The sequence below is a fragment of the Xyrauchen texanus genome, chromosome 25 (assembly GCF_025860055.1).
Source record: "Xyrauchen texanus isolate HMW12.3.18 chromosome 25, RBS_HiC_50CHRs, whole genome shotgun sequence".
In the NCBI taxonomy this organism is placed as follows: Eukaryota; Metazoa; Chordata; class Actinopteri; order Cypriniformes; family Catostomidae; genus Xyrauchen; species Xyrauchen texanus.
In genome coordinates this window covers 41,833,316-41,846,314 of record NC_068300.1, presented here as the reverse complement: position 1 = coordinate 41,846,314, position 12,999 = coordinate 41,833,316, and the positions used below count along the sequence as shown (strand labels likewise).

At 36.8% G+C, this 12,999-nt stretch overlaps 2 protein-coding genes and 1 non-coding gene across 7 annotated transcripts in view; 2 read left to right on the top strand and 1 right to left on the bottom strand.

The window, feature by feature from the left end:
• Positions 1-10,647, bottom strand: part of LOC127619001 (putative nuclease HARBI1) — a 27,720-nt gene extending 17,073 nt beyond the window's left edge. For all 4 annotated transcript variants that reach the window (XR_007967515.1, XM_052091720.1, XM_052091721.1 and 1 more), the window contains exon 1: positions 10,013-10,647. Coding sequence is in view for 3 of the 4 variants with exons in the window: in XM_052091721.1 (XP_051947681.1) it covers positions 10,013-10,149 (137 nt within the window). In the remaining variant the exon portion in view is untranslated. The remainder of the gene's footprint in view (positions 1-10,012) is intronic.
• ndnl2 (necdin-like 2) overlaps positions 1-12,898 on the top strand; it is a 14,055-nt gene extending 1,157 nt beyond the window's left edge. Inside the window, exons 3-11 of one of the 2 annotated variants that reach the window (XM_052091730.1) lie at positions 208-324; positions 611-674; positions 1,661-1,740; positions 1,833-1,927; positions 2,790-2,869; positions 2,953-2,995; positions 3,071-3,133; positions 10,656-10,770; positions 12,008-12,898. In XM_052091730.1, coding sequence (XP_051947690.1) covers positions 208-324; positions 611-674; positions 1,661-1,740; positions 1,833-1,927; positions 2,790-2,869; positions 2,953-2,995; positions 3,071-3,133; positions 10,656-10,770; positions 12,008-12,085 — 735 coding nt within the window. In that variant the 3' untranslated portion in view covers positions 12,086-12,898. The remainder of the gene's footprint in view (positions 1-207; positions 325-610; positions 675-1,660; positions 1,741-1,832; positions 1,928-2,789; positions 2,870-2,952; positions 2,996-3,070; positions 3,134-10,655; positions 10,771-12,007) is intronic. The other variant, XM_052091732.1, reaches the window with a different exon arrangement.
• On the top strand, positions 3,328-3,456 carry LOC127619390 (small nucleolar RNA SNORA11). The gene has a single exon (XR_007967560.1). It is a non-coding gene; the product is annotated as a small nucleolar RNA SNORA11 (small nucleolar RNA).
• Positions 12,899-12,999: the final 101 nt, after the last annotated feature.

The window sequence follows — 12,999 nt, the reverse complement described above, 5'->3', positions numbered from 1 at the left end:
GACCACAGTTGTATGTATAATGGCAGTATATGATAAAAGCAAGTCAGATAATTGAAACAAACATCAAAGTTAAAAATAATTAGCTTAAGGACACTTTTTGTATAAATCTTGATTTTGAGAGCTGCTTTGCTCCATCTGGAATACTGATAAACACACAAGGCAGTGTTATTGATATTGTGAGTTTGATTTATGTGTTTGTGTGTGCAGCAGCGCTCCCAGTTAGTCCTGGATGAGGATGAGGAGGACCCGTCATTCACTCAGGTGACATCATCACAGGTCCAGAGAGCCAGAGAGAACTTCACATCTCTCCAGATTGACCGCAAGGTGCCCGACATCCACATTTTTATATGAAATTCACTTATTTTATTCCTTGGTGGGTGCTGTGGTGTAGTGGTTAAAGATCAATAACAGGAGGACTGAGCCTGTGTTAAATCTACTATAAAGCACACATATGTTTTCTTATGTGTTATTTTATTCAAATTAACCTATCAGTGACTATGTTGCCATCCACATCAATTCTTTTAATTGGGGAAAAGCAGTTCTGTTAACTTTGTCTCCTCATTGCTCTGTTTATATGTTTTTCTTCTTCTTTTCTTTTTTTTTTGTCAAGGTGGCAGAGGTGGTCCAGTTTATTTTGATTAAAGACCAAAAGAAAATACCCATTCGAAGAGCAGGTTTGTGTTACACCTTCATTTAGACCAGGGGTTCTCATTGGCAGTGGTACTGCCCCCCCGGTGGCGTTCAAAGGATGCCAGAGTGTGCTGAGAGCTAATCGGTAGAGAGGGGGGCATTAGGTTATAGATGGGGGCGTTTATCAGTCACAATAATCAAATCTATCGTCAAGTTCCTCTTTGCATTAAAATGTTTATCTAGACTTGGGAGTATATCAGTTGGTTCTCAATTATACGGGTTGGTATGCATTTGTACCGCGGTTCATCTGATTCTGATGTCTAGCGATGCATTTGATGTGTCTGGTTTAGCAGTGTCAGATAAGCAGATGGAGGCTCAACCTCAGCTAATGCAACTGTATGGCTCTATAGATGGATACGTCTCAATGGACAGAGCAGCGCGAGCACAAAGCAGGTGCGTTTTTACTCGCAGACCAGTCTCGAGCTCTTAAACGCGAAGCTTTGTGAGAATCAGTGAAAAGCAAGGCACGAGACTTAAAAACAATTTGAATTTACTATAGTAACACTAACTGTACTTTAGGCAGAAATAGATTGACAATAAATATTATCATATTAAATTTGTCATAGGCTACATTAGGGGAGTGAGGGAAGATAATTAATTTTGTTATAACTTATAAATATTTATATTTTTTATTTATTGGTTTTACATGTGTTGAGTAGGTCTATTGTTTATCATTACAAAAATGCTATAGTTTGTTTTATAGAAATCACGTTACATCTAAATCTGGCATTGAAGATCCATACTTCCATGTCTTGTTTAAACTATACAAATAAATCAATGATTCAATTAAAAGGGGGGCGGCTGGGGTAAGGGAATGAAGCAGGGGGGGCGTTCATCAGAAAAAGGTTGAGAATCACTGAATTAGACTGAAGGTAATCGTTCATATCCAAAAAAAATATATTAAATAAATGATTAAAACATCACACTGCAGATGGATGGCAGTCTTTATGTTTTTGACTGATTTCTTCAGACGTTGCCAAACATGTGATGAAGGAATATAAAGCCATCTATCCAGAGGTCATTAACCGAGTTCGTCGCACATTTGAACAGGTATTTAAACGGATGCAATATATCATAATTGAATAATACATTGTTCTTTATATGTGTGAATTTAATCTATGTTTAACATGTGCTCATTGCAGGTGTTTGGATTAAAGCTGGTAGAAATTGACTCCAAAAATCACATTTACATCCTGATAAACAAGCTGGAGCCTGTTCAAAATGAACCAGTCAGCATGTAAGGAACATGCACACTAACACTACTGAATGTTCAAAAGCACTTCCATATACAGCAAACACATGTGAATCTTACAATCTGTCTAGAACATATCCTGGTCATTTCACCCATCAAAAGAAAGAAATGCGTAATTGTAATACTCTTGAATAAAAATACATTTAGGAACAGCTTAATAACCTCAGTATATGAATAGCTTAATAACTTTTAATATTCAAGGGTATAATCTACGTTCAAGTAGATATATTCTTTTAAATGTTCCTTTAATGAAGACAGAGTTTGGAAAAACTGCTTTTATTTATAGTGCATCAGCTGCTTGGAATGAGATCCAAAGTTCATTGAAACTTGATGTACTTATTTCTATAAATGAGTTCAAGTTACATTTAAACAAATTATTCAAATCTGTCTGCACTTGCTCTTAACGTTTAATCTTGTTTTATTGTTGTATATGTGTGTGTTGTGTAATCTGTTTTATGTAGTTATGTATATTGTGTGTTGCTACCTTGGCCAGGGCTCACTTGTAAATGAGATATTTATCTCAATGTGATTATTTCCCTGGTTAAATAAAGGTTAAAAAAAAAAAAAAGGAAGACTGGGTAGAAATTTTGATTGTTCAATTAATCTTGATCTTCATTTGAACAATCACAATATCGATTCTTTTAATCTATGTGGCAGCCCTCTACAATGAGTAAATCACTTGCATATGAAACCAAATTTAAACAATGTGTTAAATCTTAATGGCTGTAAAATAAGCTGATTTTCCTTTTTTAATTTTGGGGGTGAAAAATGACCCAGTATTTGTGAGATTCACCCAAACACACATGTGATGTTTTGCTGTCTCCTGAGTTTGTTTGTAATCGCACAGGCGTCCTGGAAACCCCAAAACAGGTCTGCTGTTTGTCATTCTCAGTGTGATCTTCATGAAGGGAGGCGTCGTCAAAGAGAGTGAGTGACATGTAATTTACATACATGCATCATCACACCATTAATAAACCGTGTTAATGTGTTTTTCATGACTGTGTGTGCAGATGTGGTGTGGAACACACTTAAGAAGCTGCGTGTGGATGCAGGGTGAGTGGACTGGAGTCAGTAATCTTCTGTAGTTGATTATTGTGTGACATGTCTGACAGTTGTGTCTATTTGCAGGGAGAAACACGATGACTTTGGAGATGTGAAGAAAGTGATCACAGATGAGTTTGTGCGGCAGAAGTGAGTGAATGTCTGTTTCAGCCTCATTGTTAACCAAATGGCCCTTAAACATTGCAATTATCACACCTAAAGCCCCATTCTCACTGCGCTAGTGACTCTCAGATTAAACCGATCTCTCTCTGATGGCTCAGTCAGTAAGAGCAGAGACTCACTGACGCAGAGGTCATGGGTTCGAATCTCTGCTCAGACTGATATTGGTGTGTTCAGAGCTGCTGTTCCTCAGACCATGAACAGCCAGTTTATACCACACCATACAGAATGAAGGAGTCTTTGGGAGCAGAGGTGGACGAGTCGCATCCTTCATCAAAAGATTCCTGACATGTTTTTTTACTTGAGCCCTAACCATTTATGTGACTAAGATGGCAACCAATCATCATTGTGTCCTTGAGCCATTAGCAGGACATTGTTTGAGAAGTTTCTTCTCTATAGGGACTGTCTATCTCAGTGTTTCTCAACCTTTTCAGTCTACTCCACATATTACACCAGATATTATTTAGGGGGAACAGACTCACCAAGTGGCTTCCACTCAAACTGAAGTAGTTTGAAAAATACAGAATCTGTTATATTACAACTGCATTTAGTTTGATATCTGTTTGACTGGCTGAAAAATTTGGTAGGAAAAAACTAAACCTGAAGTGTGAGACGAGCAAAGAGTGCTGCTGCAGGAATATACAATATATATGTTGGATGTCCTGTGCACACATTTTCTGCTGCAGGTGCTACATTATTTTGTATTCTTGAAAAGTAACTGCATGTTGAGCTGTTAATTACAACAATAACAAAACAAATAAAAACTTTTTTAAAAAAAAAATGCGAACAAGAACACATTTTTGTTCTTTTGATTGCCCTAATATTAATATCATCATTTTTGTTTTATAGCTTCAACAAAGCAAAATCGAAATATTTCACACTTCCCACTGGTCTACACACACACCCTTGATTTGGAATTACCAGTCTTTGTGATAAGTGTACTGGAAGTAGAGTTTGTTGGAACCAAGAACCAGTTCTTATTGAGAAACTGAAACCGAGTGAAGTTCATTAAAGGTTCTTGAACGTGCATTATTTTGCCAGTGCAGACACAACACCTTCCTTAAATTAGTGGTTGACCGATATATCGCCACGGCTGTTAAATCGGCCGATATTAGAAGTTTTTAATCCCTGTGCGTCAATTTTAAAATGTTACTCAGAAAACTGCCTTAAATATATTAATATTATTTTCCACTTTCAATTAGTTAATTTTTTAACCAACATCAGTTCTGATCATAACTATCAAATATTCATGCATTTTCAGGATTTTAACCCTTTAAATGCCAGTTTGGTTATGTAATGCCACTGTTGTTTTTTACACACTGACAAAACAGACCAACACACCCACACAATTTTATCTGCATCATTTTTTCAATTGGCCTGCAGTGCTCTATAATACAGAGAATAGGGGAAAAGCATGAATTTGCGGCATATGCTATACATGAGAAAACATTTTGAAGTCAGGGCTCTGGAATAAAAGCATGATATCATAGAATTCATGATTTTACGCTTTAATGGCACTGGGATTAAATATGGCAGTTTCAATGGGGACAAATTTGTCCTGAAGGTCCTGAATGTAACTATTTAGCGTACACAGTGTATTTTATAGGAACTGAGGTTGAAATATCAAAATTCCCCCAAAATACACACCTTTGTCAAAATTTATGCCGTTGGAATTAAAACAACCAAAATGAAAAAGAAAAAACTACCCCGAAGGTCACACAAGGGTTAAATTATTGGCATCGGGCGATAAAATTTCACGTTTGGCCGATTCGTTTCTTAAGCTGTGAGGGCACCAAGAATCGCCTGCTAGCACGTGAAGGAGCCGTCGGGGTCATGTAAACAACCAATCACAGCTTGTTTTTTTTGTTATGTGCCAACTCATTTAAATGGTCCACATATCAAAACCGTAACAGACACATATGAGCTGTAATGTTAAAGTGCTCGCTTGTTTCATTCTTCCTCTCTCACCTCAAAAGTTTCCTATAACTTTTAACTGTCTTGGCGAATTATATAAAGGCAAATATCAATAAAACTTATATCATCTATCTGAAAATATTTTGTTTACAATTCACAAACCTTGCACAAATACAATGTGCTGTGGAGTGTCGTATTTCTTCCTATAAAGCAGGGGTATTCAATTAAAGTGCCAAGAGGTTCCGTTCTCTACATTTCCTTCCTTGCAAAGGTCCGGATAACAAGTCAAGTCAAGTGGTTTTTATTGTCGTTTCAACCACATACGGTACCAATTCCCGTGGTAGATAAAAAGGTCTGCATCTAACAGTCACAAGCTCCAACAGCGATGAACAGTATCTAGAGACTAGCATAGAGTTCTTGCGCCATTCCGTGTTGATGTAAACACACAAGCCACCACCGCGAGTCTTACCGCAGAGAGCTGTATTTCTGTCGGCACGAAACGAGGCGAGCCCGTCTAGCTGAATGGCGGCATCCGGAACTCTGTCGCTGAGCCACGTCTCCGTGAAAACAAAGACGCAGCAGTCTCTAAACTCACGCTGCGTAGCCTGCTGGAGTCGGATATAGTCCAGTTTATTGTCCAGTGAGCAAACATTTGAGAGCAGGATAGACGGGAGAGCCGGCTGGCTAGGGTTTGTTTTTAGCCTAGCATGGACCCCCGCCCTCTTTCCGCGCTTCCGCTTTCTCGCACACCGCTTACGACGTCCTCTCCCCCGGCCACCGGCATCAGGCGACGCCGAGGGCTGGAGGCCTGGTCTCCGCAGCAAGCCGAGTACGCGTAGCGCCACCTGCAGGTCATCATGCAGCTTGGTTTTTGCATGAGTCTTATATTTCAGTAGTGTCTGGCGATGGTAGACACGAACACCGGTTGCTCCGATGTCCATGTGTTGCAAAAGTCGGGCTTTTTTAACAAAAATAGCACCATTGTGGATCCGGAGTGGCCGCTGCGTGCTACCGCGCCGCCATCTTGGATCAATAAGATGGATCAATAACAGTATGTAGCTTACATGGTGTCAGTAGACATATGGCTATGAAATGATATAATATACGTTTTTAATATTTTTATAACTTGTCATGTTGTTAGCAATAGTACTTTGTAAAGAAATAAAAAATAAATCCTAAACAGTTAAAATAGTCTCTTCAAAACTGGGCAGGGTTGAGGATATTTGGGGCCCAGAGACAGCAAAAGTAGTGAGGTCTAAGGAATCTACCAAAGGATTAACATATTTCATCAAGTCTTCATCAGTCGAAAACTTAAATAACCCAATTACACCGGACATAAATGTTTTGACAACTCGGAGCTCACGGACCACATCAAAATGAAACTGTGTAGCATGGACAAACTGGAATTTCTGTCATCAGTCAGCAGAATAATCTATCAAACCAACTTTATGCATGTGTGTGTGTGTGTGTGTGTGTGTATATATATATATATATATATATATATATATATAGTTGTCAGTCTTGGCTGACAAATAGTGGTTCCCTGTGTACCAATCACTGAGGGCGATATAAAACAGCATGCTAATTAAACGTGACGTCATCCATGGCATCAAGGTCAACTCCACCTTACTCTTATCTTCAGATTTCCTTCGTAACCCTTGCTTAGCATTTTTGTGAATAGGTTTTAGGCAAAAAAAATCCTAGTTAGGAACTCTTTGGAGAATTCCAATGGTAAGATAAATATCTTTGTGAATATGGGCCCTGAAACGATAAATTCCTTGCGATTCTTGAGGTGGAGGTTCAATTACACATACAAGTGGCTAAAGAAAAATGTCTGTTTCTATTCTACCATGGCTGTTGTAGTGGTTTCTCATGCCAATTTTGTGAAAAATCACTCAGCCTCTTTGGGGTTTTGATTTCAGAAGAATAGACTTTATTATCACACAATAAAGCCGAGTTGCCTACGGTGAAACCACAGTACCAACAACAACTGAACCATCTCTGGTTTGGTTTTACTTAAATACACCTCCTCAAACAAGGTGGGGTTACACGCATTATCATGCTCTTCATTGACTCTGGTCTTGACCATATTAAGAAGTAACAGATTGTCCTTTGGAAGAGATCAATTCTCCCCCCTAAGTAATGCTATTTATGTTTCTGCACACACAGTCAAATAGTCAAACATATGTGAGCACATATTAATCACGTCACAGGCCTTTACATAGAGTAAACTGCATGTTTGCCCCTCAGACATAACTGTGGTATAAATCAACAATGTTTTCATTGATTATTCCTGATTAACTTGATAAAAATATACTACATATTCCCTCCTCTGTGACTTTCTATAGTCACAAATTAACATATTTAAGCATATACGTGCTCCTGGTTTGGTCTTGTTTTTGGTTGTCACAGTTATGTAGATTGCATTAAACAAAATATTCATCCTAATTTTAAGAGTTCTTGCTTGTAGTGTAGATGTCTTCAACCCAGATGCTTTGCACATCGTAGAGGATCACCCTTTGGGGAGAGGTTAACCAGCACTTACACCCAGGGCGTGGTTCTTCATATCTTCTTATATATTCATTGAAGGAATCAATTTCCTCCCAAGTTGGTCTTTCTGTCCATTCAGGGTAGTTGCCATTGCCTTGGGCCATTCACATTAATCAAAGTCATCTGCTTTACTGTTGCTTGAATTCAAAATTATTTTACCAATGATCACATACAACAGAATCTTATTCTTTCCACAATGTTATTATCCAGACATTATATTAATTTTAATATTGTTAAAAATGTTATTCTCTCATATTCGAGTAGACAGAACATAAAACAGACACATGAATGTGATATTTTCACATTTAAGATTTACTTTTCATATTCCAATTTCAAAATCTTTCTTTTTAATTTCCCTTTCCCATTTTCTGTGGCTTTGATAACTACCGGTCTCACTACGAGAAATACTATCCACATTCTATCTAAAGTATTTGGAGCTGACCTTTGGGAGCTGACCTTTGGGGTCACATAGGGAGGTATTTTTAAAAAGGATCCTGTCATTTTACCCTCCTCTGCATGCCTCAGCTTTTCTGGCCTGCCTCATATTTCTCAGTGAATTTTAAACTTTCTGGACATATTTCTTACTTTATTCTTTTTATTTTTCCTGTTCTTAGTTTTTACTCTTATCTTTTTATTTATTTATTTTTTAACCGTTTAATCTAAATGTCTTTCTAAATCATTTTCCTTATCTTCTTCTAATATATGAATATTATACTCCATACATGAATACATTTCCTATATGTTTGTCAATTTACCTTTAGGATCAGTCTTCATCTAGTCCTTAGTTTTTATTTCTTCACTGGTTCTTTCTTCATTTTTACTTGGCATATAAAAATGAAAACTTATTTTATCAGCATTAATTTAGATAAATCAATACATTTAGAGAATAAATGAGTCTCTTATTTTTTTAAATGTATTTCCTTCTACACTAATCTTCAACGGCAATATTTTGAAAATTTTCCAATTTCTTTCACCTTTACTTTTTAAGACACAAAGTTCATTCACGTCACTTTATTATATATCTATTTATTTTGCTTTCTCATTTCTTTGAGATTTTACACAGTGGACATCTAGATTTTACTGTTTCCACTGGAGTTTTACCTTATGTAATATAACAACACTTATCTTGTATACAACCTTTGTTTAAATTCCAATTTCTTAGTTGACTTCAGTTTAATGCAATACACTGGACCCAAAGCTTTAATTCTTATTCTTATTATTTATTATTTAATTTTTCTCCTAGCTATTTTTGATTTTTCAAACTGATTTTAATTACTTTACAGTTGTTTAATTTTTTATTTCAATTTCAATTTTTATTTTTTATTTATCCCTGTGCTTTAAATGTTAAACTTTAAGCACAGATATTTATTTTGACTTCATAACTTTTCTATATGAAGTTTACTTCTCTTCTGTGATTTGACCAGTTCAGAAGTTTAGCATATTTTCACTGCCAGCAGCTAGTTCTAAAAAAAAAAAACCTCACAGCAGAGAGTTATTTTTCTATTCACGCAGCAATGACTCCCTCTACTGGTTACACCTGTTACACTATGTTAGATTTTAGTTTTCTATGTGTTTTCTATGGAATTTTCCTTCCACAGTTTTATGAGACAGCTTTCATTTCCAACATTCATTCAACATATAAATGACACACTTTCATTATTGAACAACTTTACTCCATTCGCCTTGTCTCTTATTTATTTATTTATTGGGCTCATATTACATCCACACAGTGTTCCTTTTATGGTCAACGGCTAATCACACATTACATCCTGTACCGGACTTGTATTTTTAGTCAGTCATACGTTTTTAATACCCATTCACTCTGAACACTCTTGATCCACAATTATTTTTACACGCACATAAATTTTACACTTATTACAGAAACAAGGCCTTTATAAACACGGAGCTTTCGAAAAAACACTAAATTGCGCAATTATCATTATTCCTATCTTAATTAACCTGCAGGATTTATTTAATTTTTATTCTTTTGCTCACCCGTGCAGCCTCGTATTGCTAATCAATACAAGCGGTATCCGTGAGACTTTTTCCTGCTCACCCGTGCAGCCTCGTATTGCTAATCAATACAAGCGGTATCCGTGAGACTTTTTCCTGCTCACCCGTACAGCCTCGTATTGCTAATCAATACAAGCGGTATCCGTGAGACTTTTTATTCCCTTTATCTGCCCTTATTTACTGCCAGGCCACCTAGACCATTAACAGCACATAAAAACAAATCATTGCATGCAATTATTTCTTCTGGAATCAAAACCGTTTATTTAGTCTTATTTTATTTCCCTTATTGGTTTAGAAGAGCTTTTTGAGCGTTCTTACCACCACAGGCAAACTGGCAAGTAACACACAAGTTTATAAGCAAAATCTGCTTACCTCTTAATGGTGGCCACCGTGTTTGTGTTCGCTTTCCCAGCCAGCCCGCGATGTAACGACTCTGCTCTCTTCTGTCGCTGTTCGGGCGCCAATTGTAGTGGTTTCTCATGCCAATTTTGTGAAAAATCACTCAGCATCTTTGGGGTTTTGATTTCAGAAGAATAGACTTTATTATCGCACAATAAAGCCGAGTTGCCTACGGTGAAACCACAGTACCAACAACAACTGAACCATCTCTGGTTTGGTTTTACTTAAATACACCTCCTCAAACAAGGTGGGGTTACACACATTATCATGCTCTTCATTGACTCTGGTCTTGACCATATTAAGAAGTAACAGAATGTCCTTTGGAAGAGATCAATTCTCCCCCCTAAGTAATGCTATTTATGTTTCTGCACACACAGTCAAATAGTCAAACATATGTGAGCACATATTAATCACGTCACAGGCCTTTACATAGAGTAAACTGCATGTTTGCCCCTCAGACATAACTGTGGTATAAATCAACAATGTTTTCATTGATTATTCCTGATTAACTTGATAAAAATATACTACACTGTCCAAGACATTTAACACTGTGGCACAGCTACAGGTCCTGTTTATATCTGTAAAATATTAACTTGTTTCCATATGTTCATGACAGATATTTGGAGTATGTGAAGATTCCTCACACTGACCCGGTGGAATATGAGTTTCGCTGGGGTCTGCGAGCTGAGAAGGAAGTGTCCAAACTCAAACTACTGGAGTTTGTTGGAGAGGTTTGTGTATTTTTGCAAACTTTCCATTTAAAAATACATACTGACACCTTGTCTTACAATTAAGATAAATTGATTCATATATGATTTCAGCATGTTCTTCACTGATTTAAAAAAAAAAAATATATATATATATATATATATATATATACACAAACTGTTTTGCAGCCTCACACATCAGTTGAACATGTCCAAGTAATTTACACGTTAATAATCCTTCTGTTGCTAAACTATAGACTGCTGATGGCTCTGTTATTTATTTTTCAGTTATTAAATCTGTTACCAATAGTGTGCTAATGATAGAAACTCAACAAGCATAAAGATCACTCTTGACTTTCAGCAGTTGTAATGATTAAGGCTGTCGATTTAACGCAATACTCCAGTTGTACAGATTAGAGCATCCAACCAGACAACAAACCGATATCTGATCAAAGACAGCTGAATAAAGCACTTCAGAATACAGGGGTCTCAATTTTTCAAAGTTTCAAACTATTTTTAACTTGGCACAATGTTCTGAAATGTTGCAGTTTTGGCTAGAAATGCCTCAAACAGCTGAACTTAACCATGTAAATTCTTCTAATTTTCTGAATTATAGTCTATATAATATATGACTGATATCTAATATTATATACGTTTTATATATATATATATACTGATAAGCCACAACATTAAAAGCACCTGTCTAATATTGTGGAGGTCCTCCTCGTGCTGCCAAAACAGCTCCAACCCGCATCTCAGAACAGCATTGAGATGATATTCTTCTCAACTCAATTATACAGAGCAGTTATCAGAGTTACTGTAGACTTTATCAGTTCAAACCAGTCTGACCATTCTCTGTTGTCCTCTCTCATCAACAAGACATTTCCGTCTGGAGAACTGACGCTCACTGGATGCTTTTTGTTTTAGGCACCATTATGAGTAAATTCTAGAGACTGTTGTGTGTGAAAATCCCAAAAATACTCAAACCTGCCCGTCTGACACCAACAATCATCCATGCGATTATCTAATCAGCCAATCGTGTGGCAGCAGTGCATAAAATCAGGCAGATACGGGTCAGGAGCTGCAATTAATGTTCACATCAACCATCAGAATGGGGAACAAATGTGATCTCAGTGAGTGAGCGTGGCATGATTGTTGATGCCAGATGGTGAAATGCTTCTCACATGAGCACATAAATGACACTAACTCACTGTGAAATCTGTTCAGTACAAATGTTGATTGATGGGTCTCTTCTCTCCAGCTTCATGATCAGGATCCTCAGAGCTGGACGCAGCAGTTCAGAGAGGCCAGTACTGCTGACAACACACAGAGAACATGAACAACTCCACATGCTCCATGTGAATTTATACTGCTGTACAGTCCTGTTAGACATCTTTCAATAAATAAGAGCAAAACTTGTGTACACACGAAAACATGCTTCAATTTGAGTTCCATATTTTTTGTTTGAAATCACTTTTTTAATGTTTGAATTAATATTTATTGTTTGTAAGCAAAATATGTTATTGTACAATACTCCCTGTACAGTATTGTCTTTATAATCGGTCTGGTGTTGTGTGTAGAAGACTCCAGCAGGGATCTGATTTACATTTCCTCTGTGCAACATTGATACAGACATTTAAAAGATCAGAATTCTTTGACTTTCATATTTATCTTAAATTCATAAAACATTTAAAAAATGTAGTGTATTTTTGAAAAAAAAGCAGAGTTGTTCGGTCATCATGAAGTTTGTTTTGAGGTCAACACCCTATCAGGCTAATTCACCATGCCTCACAAATTATTATGGGTTTTTGCAATACTAATCTATACGAGTAAAATAAGTTCAGTTATTGACATTACTTGTTGAGGCTTTCACATTTAGTTTTACTATGTTGAACTGATAACCTGAACTGAATGATTTTTGGTTCCATTAACAGTTCTTGTAAGTGAATTCTTAGATTTGGATGGGTCTCGGCACAAAAATGCAGTACTAAAAACACAGATATTGATTCAGCAGTGCAAAACATACAGCGTGACCAGTGTAGTCTGATTCCCGACACTTATGAGTCATTCTTTTGAATCTACAGTGCTTGCTACCAAACAAACTGACACATTTACAGTGGGTACGGAAAGTATTCAGACCCCCTTACATTTTTCACTCTTTGTTATATTGCAGCCATTTGCTAAAATCATTTAAGTTCATTTTTTTTCCTCATTATTGTACACACAGCACCCCATATTGACAGAAAAACACAG